General features: G+C 35.9%; 1 protein-coding gene across 4 annotated transcripts in view; it reads left to right on the top strand.

Annotated features, from left to right (window-relative positions):
• The window catches only part of pde1cb (phosphodiesterase 1C, calmodulin-dependent b), a 99093-nt gene extending 81130 nt beyond the window's left edge, over window positions 1-17963 (top strand). For 3 of the 4 annotated variants that reach the window (XM_089131500.1, XM_089131502.1, XM_089131503.1), the window contains 10 exons: window positions 3527-3627; window positions 4483-4611; window positions 5738-5839; window positions 7190-7310; window positions 11606-11687; window positions 12496-12610; window positions 13248-13414; window positions 15451-15651; window positions 16825-16881; window positions 17164-17963. In XM_089131500.1, coding sequence (XP_088987626.1) covers window positions 3527-3627; window positions 4483-4611; window positions 5738-5839; window positions 7190-7310; window positions 11606-11687; window positions 12496-12610; window positions 13248-13414; window positions 15451-15651; window positions 16825-16881; window positions 17164-17180 — 1092 coding nt within the window. In that variant the 3' untranslated portion in view covers window positions 17181-17963. The remainder of the gene's footprint in view (window positions 1-3526; window positions 3628-4482; window positions 4612-5737; window positions 5840-7189; window positions 7311-11605; window positions 11688-12495; window positions 12611-13247; window positions 13415-15450; window positions 15652-16824; window positions 16882-17163) is intronic. The other variant, XM_089131501.1, reaches the window with a different exon arrangement.
• The last annotated feature ends 2664 nt before the right edge of the window (window positions 17964-20627 follow it).

Here is a 20627-nt window from a genome sequence, read left to right on the forward strand (position 1 = left end):
CTTGCACCAAACAACACAATAAGATGACATTTAATAATAATAAAAGTCATTTAAGCTCCTTATTATGTAGCCGAATCTGTGCTGGTTTGCATTGACCGCCTCCAGTTTTCACTTTGTTTTGCCTCCAGCTAGCGCCGTGACGTTACTGTGACGTCGGCGCAAAAGGGGTCTATTGAATCGTAATACTTGCTTGTATCGCAATATATTGAGAATCGCATTAATATTGAACTGTGGCCCAAATATCGTGATACTGTCGAATCGTCACATTTTTGCCAATTCCCACCCCTACTGCTGACATTGTAACAATACAAAACTGATTGAAAATCAGTGAAGTTACACTTTAATTGACCAAAAACTATTTTTAAGAGTTCTAGTTAGGGCTGGGTAATAAATATCGATTTCTCGATATTAATCGATTCTCATTTTTACTAACCGATATCGATTCTTAAATCTCAAGAATCTATTAGTCATCCTGTTTCATTTGAATGAATTGAACATTGTATCGCGGCTGCGCGCATCCAAAAAAACGCAATAATCTTTGTCCTTTGTTAATATTGATATGAAACAAAGTCTCAAATTTCAAATTACGTCCATTTTCTTTAGAAATTCAAAAACAAATGACGTTTTGGCGCTGTGGCGTGAGATCGCTCTGGCGCAGCTCAAGAGAAGCAGCAGCGCTGATCTCTCTTCCGGCTTAATAATACCAGTCACAGCGCGAAATAAACATGAATGAGCATCTGAAAGTGTGTTAGAAGATAGAGTACAACTTATCGAAATCCGTATCATGTCACATTGATTCGCTCAATCAGCGTTTCAACCGTGGAAAGACGTCAGTTAAACAGCTTGTAATCAATGTCATGTATCGTCATATTTACCTCAGAAAACCCACATAAACTCGTTAGTCAGCTAGAAAAAATAACTCTAGAGAGGAGCATTTTGCTAAATATATACACTATATTACATATGCATTATAATCTTAATGTTCTTCAATATTGAATGCATATTTTAATAAATCTGGCAAGTTTTTGACAGCCACTATTTAAATGTTTATATTTCATATAATCTTCTTATTATAAAATAAATAAAAGTGTAATTTAAGTGTTTGTGTAGCTACAAAACAGTTAATTATTACCTTCATATTAGGCTAATGAAGCCTAGTAGGCTACAGCTAGACTCCCACAGTTTACAGCATTAGTTAAGAGATTTGATTCCCTTGAGAAAATTTGCCATTTATTGTAACTGATATCCAAAATAATCAATATTGAATCGAATTGAATCGGACTCGAAATCGAATCGAATTGCAAGCTTGTGAATCGAAATCGAATCGAATTGTGAAATTTGTGTCAATACCCAGCCCTAGTTCTAGTTTATATTAACAATAGCAACGCAACACTCCTCCGGGCTTGTGGAATCTCTTCCCTCATGTTTACAGCGGAGGAATGAAACGACATTACTACACCCTTCATTATCAACATGCTCTTGCGGCATAGACTGGTTTGTTGATTATAATGATCTGATGTGGCGTTCTTCCACTCGCTCTCAATTCAGATACGGTGTTAATCATCTTGATAATGCTACGGTGACATGTCGAAGTCTGTGGGCACGAACTCCAGAGTAACGGCGCTGAAACCCAGCGGCGTAATCATTAATTCTGCTGACACGTTTGTGCTGGCGAACGCACATACACGCATCGAAAGCGTTTTAATGAACAATCATCAGGCCTGTCATAAAGCAGCAGTTCCTGAAGAGAATCCTCATGCGGTTTTCTCATATGAGGGTCATTTGCACAAATCTCTTTATCTTGCATCTGACTTGCTCACGTCTCTCATCATGAGGATGCACTTCTGCATGACAAATGCAGTGTGATGGTGTCATTTAGCACTCTGGAGTCCCTCTATTAAATGATTAAATATTAAGATGAAGTCCTGCGGGAATAGCGTGCAGCTGAGAGCTCAAGGTCCTTCAGAGCTTTAGATTCAAGATTGATCTGTGTTTCAACATCACATGTCCATTATTTTACTGCTGTTGACTCGGGGCTTTTGGCTATTTTAATTTTAAAGTGCCCATATTATACTTGGCTATTTTGGGGCTCTCCTGGAATACATTTACATGATTTAAAAGTAAAATAAATTCTCATAGTGTACGTTGCTGCAGCACTTCTTTTCAGTTTTAGTTCCTGTATCCATTCTGAAAAGTCCAGTCTGATTGGTCAGCTGGCCCAGTCTGTTTTGATTGGTCAACCAATGCAGGTCTCAGTTGTGAATTATTTAAATTCGGTATGAAATGGAAATTGCTATTGTGATAAATCCAAGTAAAACAGCCTTTCAAACAAGAATAAATGTAGAGCGAGGCATGATTTTGTGTATCAGGAATTGATTGGATGGTTGAATGGTTATCCAGCTCATGTTTGTCCAGCCCTCACGCCAGTAAACATCATCAGAGAAGAGAAGTGATGTCACTGTGAGAGGGAGGGGGAGTTATTTTGATGAAAAAGTACAAGGGCACATGAATTTGAAAAAAAAAATAATAATAATGATGTGCACGGATACATCATTTTTAACAAATACTGCAATATTCCATAAAAAAAAAATATGAAGTGGCAATTTTGCAACTTCATCTCAAATGTTATGTTTCTGAAAGAAGTCTCTTATGCTTTTCTATTTAATATAAAGCTTTCTTTAGTGTCATGTGATCCTCCAAAAATCATTCTAATATGCTGATCTGTTACTCAGTTATTAATGTTATTAAACAGTTGAGCTGCTTAATATTTTTTGGAGCCTGTGAGACTTTCTTCAGGATTCATTGATGAATCATTTATTGAACAGCATTTTATATAAATGAACAGCATTTATTCAAAATAGAAATATTTTCGAACAATATTAATATTCACTATAACCTTTTATCAATTTAACACATCCTTGCTGAATAAATTTTTTAATTTCTTTACAAAAAGAAAAAAAATACAGGCCCTTAAACTTTTTAACTTTAGTGTATATTGTTACATAAGCTTTCTATTTTTAAATAAATGCTATTCTTTTTTTTTTTTACTTTTATTCCTCAAAAAATCCTGACAAAAAGTATCACAGGTTATAAAAAAAATGTTTTAAGCAGCTCAAAAATGTTTCCAACATTGATAATAAATCAGCATTAAAAATGATTTCTGAAGGTTGATGGCTGATGAAAAATAAATTACATATTACGATAGAAATCCATTATTTAAAAATTTAAATACATGCAGGCTTGATGAGCATTAGAGACTTCTTTCAAAAACATAAAAAATAATATTTCCAAACTTTTGTACTGTATTTCTAAGGCAGTTGTAGTAACAAAAAAGAAAAATTGATATTATTTTCTCTTAAAGGAATAGTTCACTCAAATCTAACCACAGTTTGAGATCTTTACTAGGCTTTTTTTTGTCAGGAAAACATCTTAGAAGGTGGTCCTTTCAGCAGAGGTCTCGGTTTGCTCTTTACGGAGAAATGAGATGTTGAAGAGCTCTCATGCGTGATGTTTCTTTCCTCTCCAGCACTGGATGACGGAGTTGGAGATTTTTGCGATGCTTTTCGCCGCTGCCGTCCACGACTACGAACACACCGGGACCACAAACAACTTCCACATCCAGACCAGGTAACGCATGAGAGAACTGTGTGAGTCATCCATCAGACCGTCACAAAACCTCAACATAAGCCGGCTGAATGAAAGATGGAGAAAGATGACATTTCTGACCAAAACCTGACCTGGGACAAATTACAAAAACACAGTGTTTTCTTTCTCCCCTGCATGGTTTCCTTCTGTCAGTGAATTGGTTTGCGGGTTTAAGTACTTTTGTAAGAAGTTGATAAGACTACACAAAATGTTTTTAACCCCTTAACGCCCACTGTCGCAAATATGCAACAAACCATTTGACTCAGTCAACCAGCCGAGATAACGTCTGCATTCCCCCAATGCCGGTTTGTGCATATTCACTACGGACCTAGGACCTTCGACAAGCACTTGTTTCAAAGTGACGGACTTATTTCCTGTTTACGCACGAGGATTTCTCTGGTCAGGAACATTTGCAACATTTGCAACATACCAAATTGACCATTATGCCCGTTGTTGCAGATTTGCAACATACCAAAATTTCTTTTTTTTTTTTTTTTTGTGCAAAAGTGAAATTGATAATCTCAACATTATTTACTACAAAAACACACATAAAACATTTTTTTATATACAGCTATATAAATTCGGACGTTAAGGGGTTAAAAGAAGTCTCTTTCAAAGCCTGCTTTTATTTGACCAAAAACACAGTGAAACAATAATATTGTGAATATATTATTACAGTTTTCTATGTGAATTTATTTATTTTTGTGACAATTTTAATGTTGAAAACAGTTGTGCTGCTTCATATTTTTTGTGGAAACCATAACACATTTTTTTCAGGGTTATTTGTTGTATAGAAAAAGGAAAATTGTGTGTATTGAGTTTTACTCGTTCCTTCAGGTCTGACACAGCCATCCTGTACAACGACCGCTCTGTTCTGGAGAGTCATCACGTCAGCGCTGCGTATCGACTGCTTCAGGACGACGACGAGATGAACATCCTGTACAACCTCTCCAAAGATGACTGGAGGTACAGCACCATTTCTCATCCATCATTCTATACGTTTTCCTCATTACTCATGCTTTTGAAACTCCATAAGATAATACAATATTAATGAAGAATAATAACACAGATGCATAATATTTAATAATGAAATAATATTAAAAGATGAAATCCTGTTCTCTGATGTCCAGAGAACAGACAAACTGACAGTTTGACATCAATACTCTGTAACTGCAATATCATGATCAGTGTTGGGTAAGTTACTCTAAAAAAGTAATTAATCACTAGTTACTTATTACCTCTTCAACAGTGTAATTAGATAACTGTACTAATTACTCTCTCTAAAAAGTATTTAATTACTTTTACTTTCAAAATCCCATATCAATCTCAACCAGCTGAATAATACAAGGATAGACATGAATCTGTTTTAATTCTTTCAAATAAATACAATAAAATTGCATGAATTATCCTTAAACTGACCAAGGTGGAGAAGGTTACATTATAAAAACATACTTTTTAACATCAGACATTTTGATGTTAAACCCACTATTGTTTTATGTCTGATCTCATGACATTTCACACTTTTTTCATACATATTTTACAATAATTCATACGAATTTGTACGAGTGCGGTCGTATGATTTAGACACCTCATAAAATGCATACGAATCGCTGTCAGATCGGATTGATCTATACACAGTATTTACCTCAATTACATCAGAAGTAACTGTAATTAAATTAATCCCTTACTTTACATTTTCAAGGGAAAAGTAATTAAATTACAGTAACTAATTACTTACACCCAACACTGATCATGATACAGTATGTCTTGGTGTATCTTCAACTATGGCTACTTTTATGTACCAGAGGTTGATTTTTATACTTTCCACTCCCACTTTTTTGGGCTAATCGTCCCTCTTTAGGAATTCTGGCCCAAAAAGTGCTGAAAGTGTTTGTTTTTTTAACATTCTCACTGTGCTATTTTAAATTAAACGCAACAAATAAAGAAAGTCTGAAGTCCTGTGAAGTTTTACAGCAAGACAGTGATGGAAATGATTTATTTCTCATTCAGAAAGAAATGGTTACAGTCACACTTTGAAGCGGTGAGGAGACAGGAGACTCAGTGCAGGTGTTTTGTGTGCTTGTGTTTTTAGAGAGCTCAGGGCGCTCGTGGTCGAGATGGTTCTGGCCACTGACATGTCCTGCCACTTCCAGCAGGTCAAAGCCATGAAGAATTTCCTCCAGCAGCCCGAGGGGTGAGAAACCTTGACAAACACACATCTGACCTGCTTCTCTGTTGTCCTGTCACCTTTTGCTTTGGCTGTGTCTCCCCAGAGCAAGATGTTATTGGTTAGAGGTTGTTCTTTCATAGCAGTAGAGACTTTATTAAAGGAGTAGTTCACTTTTCAAAAAACTTTTGCTGATAATTTACTCACCCCCATGTAGGGTTGGAAGCTTGTCGGCAGCGCGAGATATTTGGCAGCGAACGCAGGGGTTACACAGAGACGTTCTCTTTCATATGTTTACTCAAAGCTGCGTATAAGACGCAGTGAGAACGAAATATCAAACTGGCTTAGAGCTTAACTAGTAAATGACAAGATAACTTACATGACTAGTTAAAGCAGACAAAACATGGGAACCTGTAGCCATGTCGATATTATATTACCCTGGTAGTAATCTCTATTAATCTCCAGTATAATTACATTGTTTGATATAATATTGTTTTATTTCATACTATGTAAATATGAACTTTTATTTTATATTGGTTTATTTATTATTACCATATGTTACTTGGGTTTATTTATTATTACCATATGTTAGTTGTATTTATATTGTAAGTTAATATTGTGTCCAGTTTGACCCTGTAAATAAAGGGGTATTTTTTTTTTTGACAAAGTGCGTGTGGTTTCGTTTTCTTAAGTACCGTTTCAAGAACCGTTTAGGCACCGGAACCGTTTAAAAAATACAGAGTAGGTACTGCTATCGGATAAAACCCAACCGATACCCAACCCTACCCCCATGTCATCCAAGATGTCCATGTCTTTCTTTCTTCAGTCGAAAAGAAATTAAGGCTTTTGATGAAAACATTCCAGGATTTTTCTCCATATAATGGACTTCAATGGGAACCAAACGGTTCAAGTGAGAGTTTCAGTGTAAACTGCAAACTGTTCAAAGGGCTTTAAACGATTCCAGACGATGAATAAGGGTCTTATCAAGCGAAACGATCGCTCATTTAATAAATAAATAACTAAGTTTAAGTTTTATAAGCTCAAATGCTCGCCTTGCTCTGTCCTGCGATGCACGTTCGTGACTCTCCTGTTCGAACTCTTTCATCAAAATGAACAAATCTTTTTCCGAGTCAATTCGTTCGTTTCGTTCGTTGAATGAACCAAATGACTCGGAAAAAGATTCGTTCATGTTGATCTTTTGATTAAAGACTTTCTGCTGTGTTTTTCAGGTATCTTCTGAAACTAGAGAGATTACTGGGGTCTTTTTCTCAGGAGAAACATCTAAAAAGCTAAATTTGCTCTCTGTGTAATCTCATTGTCATGTGTCAGAACAGAAACGTATTTACCATTCGGATTGGTGTTTTTTTCTTTACCCAGAATTGATAAACCCAAGGCTCTGTCTCTGCTCTTACACACGGCCGACATCAGTCATCCAGCCAAGAACTGGGATCTGCACCATCGCTGGACCACGTCACTGCTGGAGGAGTTTTTCCGACAGGTTTGACTCATGTTTGTTCTTCAGATCAGTTCGCCAGGTGTATGCGCTTGTACGTATGTGTGAGACGAATCTCATCTTGCACTATTTTAATCCTCTCTCGCTTTCGCTTCCTGTTCTCTTCTGATTGCCCTTTCATCCAATCACACGCAAGCCTGCGCCAGAGTTATCATAGGCTGCAGAAACGAGAGCATGTAGAGAAATGTGTCATTTGAGATTGTTTACATCTGAACATAACCGGCTTTCACGGCCCTATCGAATGCAGGTCCCGAAATTAAACTTTGGCATGATCATGCGAACAGCACTTAGCTCATCTTTTACACATCACAGTAATGTCGTATACATGTGTTTTATAATACAAAAATTTTGTTAGAACGCTTTTTCACATATTCCCTGTCATCAGTGTTGGGTGTAACTAATTACTAAGTAATTAGTTACTGTAATTTAATTACTTTTCCCTTGAAAATGTTAAGTAAGGGATTACTCGTCATTTATCTGTAATTTAATTACAGTTACTTCTGATGTAATTGAGGTAAATACTGTGTATAGATCAATCCGATCTCACAGCGATTCGTATGCATTTCATGAGGTGTCTAAATATTACGACCGCACTCGTACAAATTAGTATGAATTATTGTAAAATATGAAAAAAGTGTGAAATGTCATGAGATCAGACATAAAACAATAGTGGGTTTAACATCAAAATGTATGTCTGATGTTAAAAAGTATGTTTTTATAATGTAACCTTCTCCACCTTGGTCAGTTTAAGGATAATTCATGCAATTTTATAGTATTTATTCGAAAGAATTAAAACAGATTCATGTCTATCCTTGTATTATTCAGCTGGTTGAGATTGATATGGGATTTTGAAAGTAATTAGTAATTAAATACTTTTTAGAGAGAGTAATTTGTACAGTAATCTAATTACACTGTTGAAGAGGTAATTAGTAACTAGTAATTAATTACTTTTTTAGAGTAACTTACCCAACACTGCCTGTCATGCATTGTGTAATGTAGCTGTTCGTGAATGTAAAAGTTCTGCAAAGTTTTAACAGTTCTGTAAGTTTTGCCAAGACGAGTCTCCAGTAATTCCGGTCTCACAAATTTGCATAATTCCAGTCTACGGTCTTCATTGGCTGCCTGTGAACAACGTCTACTTACAGTAGACCCTCAAACTCTGTAGTTGTAGCTGAGACTGGAAGAGTTTGGTTCGTGTTGTCGACATGTCGAGGAGACTCTGTTTCAGCAACGCAAATCCACTTTGCTGCTCTTCAAACGGATTGATTCGTTAAAACCGACGTTTTTGTACCCCACATGCCAGCTAACCAATGAGAACGCGGGAGAATGATGACGATACATAACAACAGACGTAGAGAGCAAAGCTGTCGTGGATCCGCTCACCTGGCAGATTTGAAGAAAATGATCATCGTTTGGCAAATAAATAGACGATGGACAGTTACATACGTTACATTTTATCACGTATGCTTTAAAGGACAACTCCGGCGCAAAATTAACCTTTGGTCTAATTACACATTGTTACCTAGTAAACCGTTATCTGAGATTTGTTTTCATGATTGCCGAATGTAAATAGTTTTATCTCTAAAAACAGTTTAGCCTATAACGCTAGTATAATGCTAGTATATAGGGCATAAAGTAATGATGACAAATAAAAATCGCTTGTTATTACCACTAAAAAGGCTCAAAATAGCCCCACACCAACGCGACAGCATAACAAGAGTCCCTACATTCAAACCGAAGCATTGAGAACTTTGTCGGTGTCCAAACAGTTTAATAAGAAGATATTTTATACACACAGTCAACTTCGCGAATACAGGAAGAAGCCATCTTGGAAAAATAGTCTCGACCAGTCGATCTACGAACGCCGATCCAAGTGCGGTGGTGAGATGTGAATAAGGTGATAATGTGAGCGCGAACAGTAGGCTACGTGTACATATTGAAGACAAGTAAACGGTTTGTGTTTGTGTTTCTTCTGGAAACAACGGACCATATGAGATTCTGCACAGTTCAGCGCACTTGGATCGGCGCTCGTAGATCGACTGGTCGAGACTATTTTTCAAAGATGGCTTCTTCCTGTATTCGCGAAGTTGACTGTGTGTATAAAATATCTTCTTATTAAACTGTTTGGACACTGACAAAGTTCTCAATGCTTCGGTTTGAATGTAGGGACCCTTGTTATGCTGTTGCGTTGGTGTGGGGCTATTTTGAGCCTTGTTAGTGGTAATAACAAGCGATTTTTATTTGTCATTACTCTATGCCCTATATACTAGCATTATACTAGCGTTATAGGCTAAACTGTTTTTAGAAATAAAACTATTTACATTCGGCAATCATGAAAACAAATCTCGGATAACGGTTGACTAGCTAGCAATGTGTAATTAGACCAAAGGTTCATTTTGCGCTGGAGTTGTCCTTTAAGGTTTAAGGTTTCAAAGTTTATTGCCATTTGCACAGGTACGTTTCAGTACAGGTACATTGGAATTCGTGTGCGTTTCTCAGAGTCAGGTTTTAAATAAAATAAAATAACATGAAACTATAAATCTCACATCACAATTAAACTACCAAGGACTGTAAGAATAATCTAACTGAATAAATACACATTATAGTAAATAATAATAATATAGCACATACAAAAATAGAAACTCTAAAAATTTAAATATATATATATATATACACACTGATCATTACAAAATTTAAAAACATGGAATAGGATACTTTTTGCCCTCCTTAATATCCTGTGCCACTAGCCTAACAGTGGCTGGAAAAAAACTATTACATAGACGGGCCTTGTGGGTACTGATGCTCACAGGCCTACGATGTCTCAGGTTATAGCCTGTGTCCACCCATTTAAACAAGGTGAATAAACAAGGGAATTTCTAGTTATCTATAGTGTTAATATTAATTAGCGAATCCACGAATGGCTTGGGTGTGCCCCTGATATATATATTATATATAATTAATGACTGTCAAAACGGGCCCAGTGCACTAATGGACCCCGTCCGCCTGTCTCTGTTGCTTTGTAAAGTGAACAATGGAAGGGAGTTGCTTTCTCTGTATTACCTCCTGATCTTACCCGTCATGTGTCTGTTTATCTGCTACTAAAGTGACTGTAATAAAGCACATTCACAGCTCTATTCTCCATAGAGTGGTCTTCATAAATATTCTTTGATTGATTGACAGATTAGAGGATGGGGGCTATTCCTGTGTGTGTGTGTGTGAGTTTGTCTAGTATTGTTCCAGCAGCTGTACACACCAGGAGGCAGATCAATCATAACAGGCTGAACATAAAAGCTTGACAGTTTATTTTAGTCTGCCTTCAAATAATGTTTACGAATATTTACTATGAAGAAAAAATCTTTCTGGACCAGACTGTCCACTGTGTCATTTCATGAGTATTTAGCTGGATTCAGACCGGCTAGTATCAGGCCTCAGACTGCTGACATTGCTTATATTGAGTATATGGTTATTATGGTGGCTCATTTAACTAATTTAACTAAATGACATTTCATTTAACTCCCATTTCAAGATGTGTGAGTCTGTTGGGCTGTACGTGGCACTTTCCACAAATATGCTACACTTTGGCACTGCTTTATAAGTTTCATAAAATTATTAGTTAACAAAATAGGTTTTGCTATTTAAATCTAGAGCAAATAAATTAGGGTTTTGAGCTGTATTTATGTCTTAATTTTGAAATCCCAGAGAGAAAACAAAACCACAAACTATTTAGTTTGATAATCTGGCCTTTTTAATGGAGGACGTCAAGCTTTACACTGTAAGTTGACGAGTTGAGTTATCCACGTTGTAATATGCCTCTGGTCATTGAGCTTATTAGATGAATGCCGAGGGTATCTTCTGCGATCTCTGACCCAGTTCGTTTGCTGGATCCATAGCTGTTATCCGCTGTGTTTTACAGCAAGTGGTGGAATCACACAGACAATCCGACAAGGAAATCACATTACAAAGTAGAATAACTGCTTAGAAATATAGCATTGTTTTTTTGGAGAAACAGATATGTGAACTTCACATGTTTCCTAAATATGTGAAACATATTATGGTATTTTATGCTTTAGTTTAATCAAAAAAAATAAAATAAATACAGCACCTTTAACTATTTGCTGTTCTGTTTTGTGGCCTATTTGGTACACTTGTTTGTGGAAAGTGCCACATATTTCCTGTGTTGGTTAATATTTGTGCTATATATTTGAAAATGTCCACCCTGATACAATACTGTGTAATCATGAGTATAGAAATGCATATGAATGATGTGTTTGTGTTGGCAGGGTGATAAGGAGGCGGAGCTTGGTCTACCTTTCTCCCCTCTGTGTGACCGCAAGTCCACTATGGTGGCCCAGTCCCAGATCGGTGAGTGACACAAACACACGCTAAGTGCAGACACAAATGCTCACAATTAAATCTCAATACTGCAATTGCAAATGTATTAATAATCACACTCATTTTTTTAAATTATTTTTATTATATTTTTTAGTTTTATTATTTATTTTTTATTATTTTTTTATTTTATTTTTTTATTATTTTATTTTTTATACAGTATATATATTTATATATATATATATATATATATATATATATATATATATATATATATTATTAGTAGTATTTCTTTATTTCTTGTTATTTCTTTTGGTTATTTTTTTTGTTATTCTTTTTTATTGTTATTCAAAAATGTTATTCAAAATATTCAAAATGTTATTTTTATTGTTATACAAAAAATTTAAAAATGTATCATCACTATACCCTAACTAATTTTTTTAAAAAAATAATCACGCTTAATTGCAATACTTGTATCAAGCTGGAAAAGGGGAAAAGATTTACCATACTATAGCTGAAGCACATGGATATTTTTATTGAATATCTTTTTTTAAAATTGAGCTCAGTGCAAAAAGTTAACCTTTTATTTTTCCGTCATATGCTGGCACAAATGCTTGCAATATAATGTAAATATTGCAATTGCAAAACTATGAATTGCGCTTAACTGCAATACTCATGTTAAGCTGGAAAAGGAAAACAATGACACCTTTCAACTTTAAAATTACAATAGCCGAAACACATCTCCATTTTTGAAGATCATGCATATGAGGATCATTCTTTCAAACATTTTCTTTAAAATATTGTGCACAAAAACAAGCAAGTTCTTTGTCATTTTCTATAGGTTTCATTGATTTTATCGTCGTTCCCACGTTTACGGTTCTGACGGACATGACGGAGAAGATCGTCACGCCGCTCATTGAAGAGGCCACAAGTTCAGGCCTGGCTGGATTTCGCAGGTCAGAGTCTGGACGTCTGTCTTGTGTCTTCTGCGTCTGCGGTGCAGGAATAGAGATAACGAATGCTCATTGAGACAAACTAGTCAAATTACTTCTCAGGCCGCAATAATAGCTTTCCTTAGTATCGAAACCCAATTCACTGGTTCTATTGCAGTCATTACTGCAAATCCAATATCAGATACCTCAGTTGGATCGTTCAGAAAAAGACTGAATGTGAATAAGTGCACTGCTGCTTCTGATCTTTGTAATTCAGTTTAAAGTGATCCATCAGTTCAGACAGGTCTCACTCCACTTTAACACAATTTAAGTTTCAAAGTTTCTTTGGATTCTCGAAGTAGGATTTGAATTTCCACTGCTGACTAAGCTTAAGAGCACAGACTTTCTTTGCGTAACAAATTGCATCTTCTGCATATAAAGGACTGAATTATATCCATTCCCTTAGAATGTATGTTAAACTAAAACAGCCCGGAGGTTCATAGAAAGGACACAAAGCAGCTGCAGCAGCATAATAATGATCAACAGAGCAGGACATTTAGGTGGATATGGGGATGTTAGAGAAGCTTAGTGGATGTGATTACTGCCGATGTATCTGCAATATTGTGATTTATGACGAGTCCTATTCCATCATCTCAACCAGTATTACTGCTGGAGATTCGAAGAGGAGCAGTGTCAACAGCTCTGGTTCTGATTGCAGTGGATCCCTAAACTGCTCGCTGCTCACTGTGGACCTGAAGAACTTCAAGACCAACTGGAGCGAGGAGGTTTCTCTGAACAGAGAGCGCTGGAAGGCGCAGGCCGATAAAGGTGCGTATGTTTGAGAACTGGATCTGGGACGTCGTCATGCAGAATAAATCATCCTCAAACAGGATTGTTTGCACTCTGGAACTCAACAGCAGAACAAATTTAGGAAAGACATTCAAAAAATGTTTCAATAAATTATGTTCTTTTGAACTTCTGATGGCTGAAATCTGATGAAAAATATAAATCAGGACTATTTTCAGCATTTATAGTAATAATAAATGTTTCTTGAATAGCAAATCAGCATATTAGAGTTATTTCTGAAGGATCATGTGACACTAAAGACTGAATGAAGTAATGATGCTGAAAAATCAGCTTTGGAATAACTTACATTTTTAAATACATTTTAATTTTAGTAAATAGTTATGTTTGTTTGTAATATGTCAAAATATTTCTGTTTTTTAATATACTTTTTTTATCAAATAAATGGTTCCTTGGTGAGCATAAGTGACTTCAGGCTTCAATTCAGGTGAAATTAGTTCTGAAATGGTACATTCAAACTTTTGTAGCATTTTCATGCGTTCTGAGTAAGTGAATTGTGAGTAATGTATGGAAACTTGTTTCCTGCTACTGAATAAAAACAAAAAACAAAATAATTGCGACTTTTTATCTCACAATTGCAAGATATGAAGACAGAATTGTGAGAAATAGAGTCGCAATTGCGAGATATAAAGTCGCAATTCTGAGAAATAAAGTTGCAATTGCGAGATATAAAGTCACAATTCTGAGAAATAAAGTCACAATTCTGAGAAATAAAGTTGCAATTGCGAGATATAAAGTCACAATTCTGAGAAATAAAGTCGCAATTGTGAGATATAAAGTCACAATTCTGAGAAATAAAGTCGCAATTGCGAGATATAAAGTCACAATTCTGAGAAATAAAGTCGCAATTCTGAGAAATAAAGTTGCAATTTCGAGATATAAATTCGCAATTCTGAGAAATAAAGTCGCAATTCCAAGATTTAAAGTCACAATTCTGAGAAATAAAGTCGCAATTCCAAGATTTAAAGTCACAATTCTGAGAAATAAAGTCGCAATTGCGAGATATAAAGTTGTAATTCTGAGAAATAAAGTTGCAATTTCGAGATATAAATTCGCAATTCTGAAAAATAAAGTCGCAATTCCAAGATTTAAAGTCACAATTCTGAGAAATAAAGTCGCAATTCCAAGATTTAAAGTCACAATTCTGAGAAATAAAGTCGCAATTGCGAGATATAAAGTTGTAATTCTGAGAAATAGTCACAATTGTGAGAAATAAATTCGCAATTGTGAGAAATAAAGTCGCAAATCTAAGAAATAAAGTCGCAATTGTGAGAAATAAAGTCGCAATTCTGAGAAATAGTCACAATTGTGAGAAATAAATTCGCAATTCTGAGAAATAAAGTCGCAAATCTAAGAAATAGTCGCAATTCTGAGAAATAAACTCGCAATTGCAAGATATAGTCTCAATTATGAGAAATAGTAGCAATTGCGGGATATAAAGTTGCAATTCTGAGAAATAGTCGCAATTGTGAGATATAAAGTCTCAATTCTGAGAAAAAAAGACAGAATTGAGACTTTTTATCACACAATTGCGAGTTTACATCTCGCAATTCTGACATCTTTTCTCAGAATTGTGAGATAAAAACTTGCAATTGCGAGTTATCAGGCCAAAAAGATTAACTTTTTTCCTTGAGAATTGTTTATATCTCACAATTCTGACTTTACAACACACAATTTCGACTTTATATCACGCAATTCTGACTTTATATTGCGCAATTCTGACTTTAGGAACAGGCCTTAATATGCTGGTTTGCTGGAAGGTCCACGGTGCCCTCTAGAGGACACAGCTAATGCTTACATCACTTTGTGTTCGGCCTCTATCCCCTCCAAAGTCTTACATCTCGCAATTCTGAGAAATAAAGTCAAAATTGCGAGATTCGCTATTGTGAGAAAAAAGTCAGAATTGTGAGATAAAAAGTCGCAATTACCTCTTTTATTTGTCATTAAGTGGCGGAAACAAGCTTCCATAGTAATGTGCCTCTCACTGTGTCTCATACCAGAGAGGGAAGAGAAGGCCAGACGAGAGCTGGAGGAACAGCAGGAGGCAACAGCAGAAAACAAAGACCCAGAGCTGGCGGGACCAAAGAAAGACAGGGTGGGAGAAGACAACCCGGAGCCAGGGGGGACAGACGGACCCCCGGAAGAAAGTCCCCATGACAATTCACTAAAAGGGGAAGGGGAACATCGGAAATTACAGAACGGTATTGTGATCAAATGAAATGACTGTTACTGTCCGCTCAGTTAATGTTGTTCAATTCAAAGATTAGTCACTGACTGCCCTCTGGTGGATAATAATCAGAGTGATAAAGAGGAACTAACACTGTGTGTGTGTGTGGAATGGAAGAATTCATACTCACTGCAGACTTTATCTATCTATCTATCTATCTATCTATCTATCTATCTATCTATCTATCTATCTATCTATCTATCTATCTATCTATATATCTATCTATCTATCTATCTATCTATCTATCTTATCTATCTATCTATCTATCTATCTATCTATCTATCTATCCGTACATCAATCCATATCTAATAATTTACCCTATCTATCTATCCATCCATCCATCCATCCATCCATCTATCCATTTATCCATCCATCTATCTATCTATCCATCCATCCATCCATCTATCTATCCATCTATCTATCTATCTATCTATCTATCTATCTATCTATCTATCTATCTATCTATCCGTACATCAATCCATATCTAATAATTTACCCTATCTATCCATCCATCTATCCATCCATCCATCTATCCATCCATCCATCCATCTATCCATCCATCCATCCATCCATCCATCTATCTATCTATCTATCTATCTATCTATCCGTACATCAATCCATATCTAATAATTTACCCTATCTATCCATCCATCCATCCATCCATCCATCCATCTATCTATCTATCTATCTATATCTATCTATCTATCTATCTATCTATCTGTACATCAATCCATATCTAATAATTTACCCTATCTATCCATCCATCTATCCATCCATCCATCCATCCATCCATCCATCCATCCATCTATCTATCTATCCGTACATCAATCCATATCTAATAATTTACCCTATCCATCCATCCATCCATCCATCCATCCATCCATCGGTCCGTAAATCAAACCATATATAAAAATTTACCCTATCTATCCATCCATCTATCCATCCATCCATCCATCTATCCATCCATCTATCGGTCCGTACATCAATCCATATCTAATAATGTACCCTATCTATCCATCTATCTATCCATCCATCCATCTATCCATCCATCCATCTATCTATCCATCCATCCATCTATCTATGTTCGATCATATTTTGTGTTTTGTGTGTCCCGCTGAATCTGTGATCACCTGACGTCTGTAAACAGGAGAAGTGTCTGAAGAGGCAGAATCACCAGCAGACGAACATAAGAGAACACTCAGCGGTAAACATGCATGTTCATTCTGTATTCTGTCTGAATACGCTTTTGATGTCACAGTAGGTAGTTACAGAATGTATTAATATCTGAATGTCATTGCACTCTTTATGTCTTCAAACTTTATTTGAATGGTCCCCCAACAGACCATTGACCAACTTATTCTACCTACCTGAATCCTAACCTAACACTATTATGTAGTTGCAAAGTCACTTATCTAGTTAGTAGAATATCTAACCAAAGTACCTAAACGGTTTTCTGATATGAATTTCTTCACTCTGATTTAAACAGAACCTGCGAACGCCTAGAGTGATTTCCAGTGGCGTCTTGCGGTCCGACATCAGACACAGAAGCGGTGAACTTCCCCTCGGTTCTGAAGGTCCACGGCGCCCTCTAGAGGACACAGCTAATGCTTACATCACTTTGTGTTCGGCCTCCATCCCTGCAATTATCTCCAGACTTTCATAAGACTGATCCCTCCGAACGATGAAGAATGTCACCGGCGAGGGACAACAGCTGCTTTTGTATCTGAAGCAGATCTTATTTCCCACCCAAACCTTTAGAGAGCAACGAGTTCATCCGCTAAGAAAAAAAGCATGCAAGAGCTGAAACAACGCCATTGATACAGTAGGACACACGAATTCTTGTTAAAACCACACACACAAATGCTTATTTGTAGTCGGATGACTTGCCACGTGTCCATGATTTATATCGAAATACCATATGATATATATAATATGCGGCCTGCGTTAAACTGTAAATAACTAATCTTAGCATCAATATTCACCCAGATCTGCTTTTGCGGCAACATGACATTGTGTCACGCTTTACTCAAAATGGACTGACTTTTATTTCAGCAAACGTGCTCTGATGCAATGTCCGCCTCCGACTCGCATTTGTTGGCATCAGCTAATAGAGGTTGCGTATATGAAACCCTGAATGTGCATATGTATTATTATTGTAAATGACTGTCTGCATTTAGATCAGAGCTTTTATAACTGAGAAAAGCCGTACGAAGTGGCAGTATTTCTTATTGGAGTAGAAAACGCCTGATTCAACCTAAGATTTTTTCCTTCTCTCGCTTACCTTCAGATGCCTTTCTTCATGTAGTCTTTCTGAAAGCGAACCGAACGCAAACGTCTTCTACAGGAAACGCTCGCTAACGAACTAGCAGTCGATGTAAGTCTCATAGTGTGTACTAAGTCATAACCATATCACTGTGCTCGCTCTGCAATACCTACAGTAGATATTTGCCGTACGTCATTTTTTTCACTGATGTCCTGAGGTTTTTGTGACCAGCGTTTCTCTGTCCTTTGAGCAGGTAATCTCAAAAAAAGCAAGAAAAAAAAGCAGGGGAGAACATGTCCTCAAAGGATTAGTTCACTTTTGAAAAAACTTTTGCTGATAATTTACTCACCCCCATGTCATCCAAGATGTCCATGTCTTTCTTTCCTCAGTCGAAAAGAAATTTAGGTTTTTGATGAAAACATTCCAGGATTTTTCTCCATATAATGGACTTCAATGTGAACCGGATGGTTTAGGTCCAAAAGATAGTGTTAATAACAGTTTCAGATGCAGCTTCAAATGTCTTTAAACGATATCAGACGATGAATAAGGGTCTTATCATGCGAAACGATCGGTTATTTCAATGCTTATTCCAAAAATGTAACTTTTCTAAGGACGAATGCCAGCCTTTCTCCATTCTGTGAGGCGCGTTTGCAACGTCACGTAGTACGTAATTACGTTCAAAAGGTCACGGGCGACGTAGCCAGAAGTACAGAGTGTTTACAAGTTGAACGCATAGGTTGAACGTGAAAACTAACTCAAACGCCGTTTACAAAAAAGGAATTAAAAGGGAAAACAACGATGTCGGACGATTTTGATTCTTTACTTCCGGCTACGTCGCCCGTGACCTTTTGAACGTAATTATGTATTACGTGACGTTACAAACGCGCCTCACAGAATAGAGCTAGGCTAGCATTTGTCCTTAGAAAAGTTACATTTTTGGAATAAGCTTTGAAATAACCGATCGTTTCGCATGATAAGACCCTTATTCATCGTCTGATATCGTTTAAAGACATTTGAAGCTGCATCTGAAACAGTTATTAACTGTCTTTTGGACCTTGGACCGTTTGGTTCCCATTGAAGTCCATTATATGGAGAAAAATCCTGGAATGTTTTCATCAAAAACCTAAATTTCTTTTCGACTGAGGAAAGAAAGAAATGGACATCTTGGATAACATGGGGGTGAGGAAATTATCAGCAAAAGTTTTTTCAAAAGTGAACTACTCCTTTAACATTTCAGCCCAAAATCAAAAGAAAGCAAATAGGAAATTACATTTTACCTGATGAAAACAAACCTGTTATTTTTTTTGAGCGCCTTTTAACATGATTTTCATGGCAATATAAGCACATTTTCCCAATTTCTTCTCATGAACATATCCAGACGTTTTACTTTTGAGTTTTTGTAATTCATGTTAATCTTAAACACGTACTCTACTATTTTTAACGTTTTGAAAGAAGTCTCATGGTCACCAGGCTGCACTTATTTGATCAAAAATAAAACTGTAATATAGTGAAATATTATTACGATTTAAAGTAACTGTTTTTCTATGTTCATATTTTTTAGAATGTATTTTATTCCTATGATGGAAAAGCTGAATTTTCAGCGTCACACGATCCATCAGAAATCATTCTAAAGCATTATATTTATCATTCTTGGTGTGAACAGGCCTTAATATGCTGGTTTGCTGGTTATTATCAATGTTCATAACGGTTGCTTAACATTTTTTGGAAACCGTGAAAATCATTTTTTTGTCAGGATTCTTGGATGAACAGAAAGTTCAAAAGAACAGCATTTATTTGAAATAAAAAATATTTTATTTTTGATCAATTTAATGCATCCTTGCTGAATAAAGTTGTTTTTTTTAATAACTCACTAACCCTAAACTTTTAGTGTTGGCCTGTCATTATTGTAAATACATTTGCAATTTAAATAAAATATCATTGTTGTTTTTAGTATTCTAGTAATAATGAAATTTGTTTTATTTTATTTTCGCTTTAAGGTAATGCGAAACATAAATGACAAACATAAAATATGCATTTTTATTATGCAAAAATAACTGCTTACATTTTTTTTTTCATTCAATATAATATATTTTACTTTTGATTGCAGGGTTAAATGTGACTTGGACATGTTATTGACAGGTTGTGTGTCAGGAAGTTCATTCATTCAGGAACTGCTTTGTTAACTGGAACATTTACGTAACTCTGTGTTCTTTTCTCCTATTTGTTTCATCTGTTGTTGTAAATATGGTTTCTCTGACCTGTTTCTTTTAATAAGTGAGTGAGACGGGATAAACGTCTGGCATGTTCTGAGGGTGTGATGTGAGAAAAGTTGAACTTCTGAATTATTGTTTTTTTATTTGTAAAGAAATGGTTCTATTTAGAACCAGAAATGGTTCCATCCCCCGCTTTATATATGGAACTCCAAAATGGTTCTATATAGAACCATTTTTTTTTTTGGTAAAAGGTTCTATTGGCCAAGTATGGAAACCCCAGGGTTCTATATAGAACCCAGAGGAACCCTTTTTTAAGAGTGTATAGAACCTTTTAGGGGTTCCAAATATGTAGCGCTGATAAAACCTTTCAAGGTTCTATATAGAACCTTTTCTTCTAAGAGTGTATGTATATTATTTACCGAGTTATTAGTGTAAATATTTTTCTCTTTTCCCAATATCTTTACTCAGCAGAAT

Source organism: Pimephales promelas, chromosome 5 (assembly GCF_988280905.1).
Source record: "Pimephales promelas chromosome 5, fPimPro1.hap1.1, whole genome shotgun sequence".
Classification (NCBI taxonomy): domain Eukaryota; kingdom Metazoa; phylum Chordata; class Actinopteri; order Cypriniformes; family Leuciscidae; genus Pimephales; species Pimephales promelas.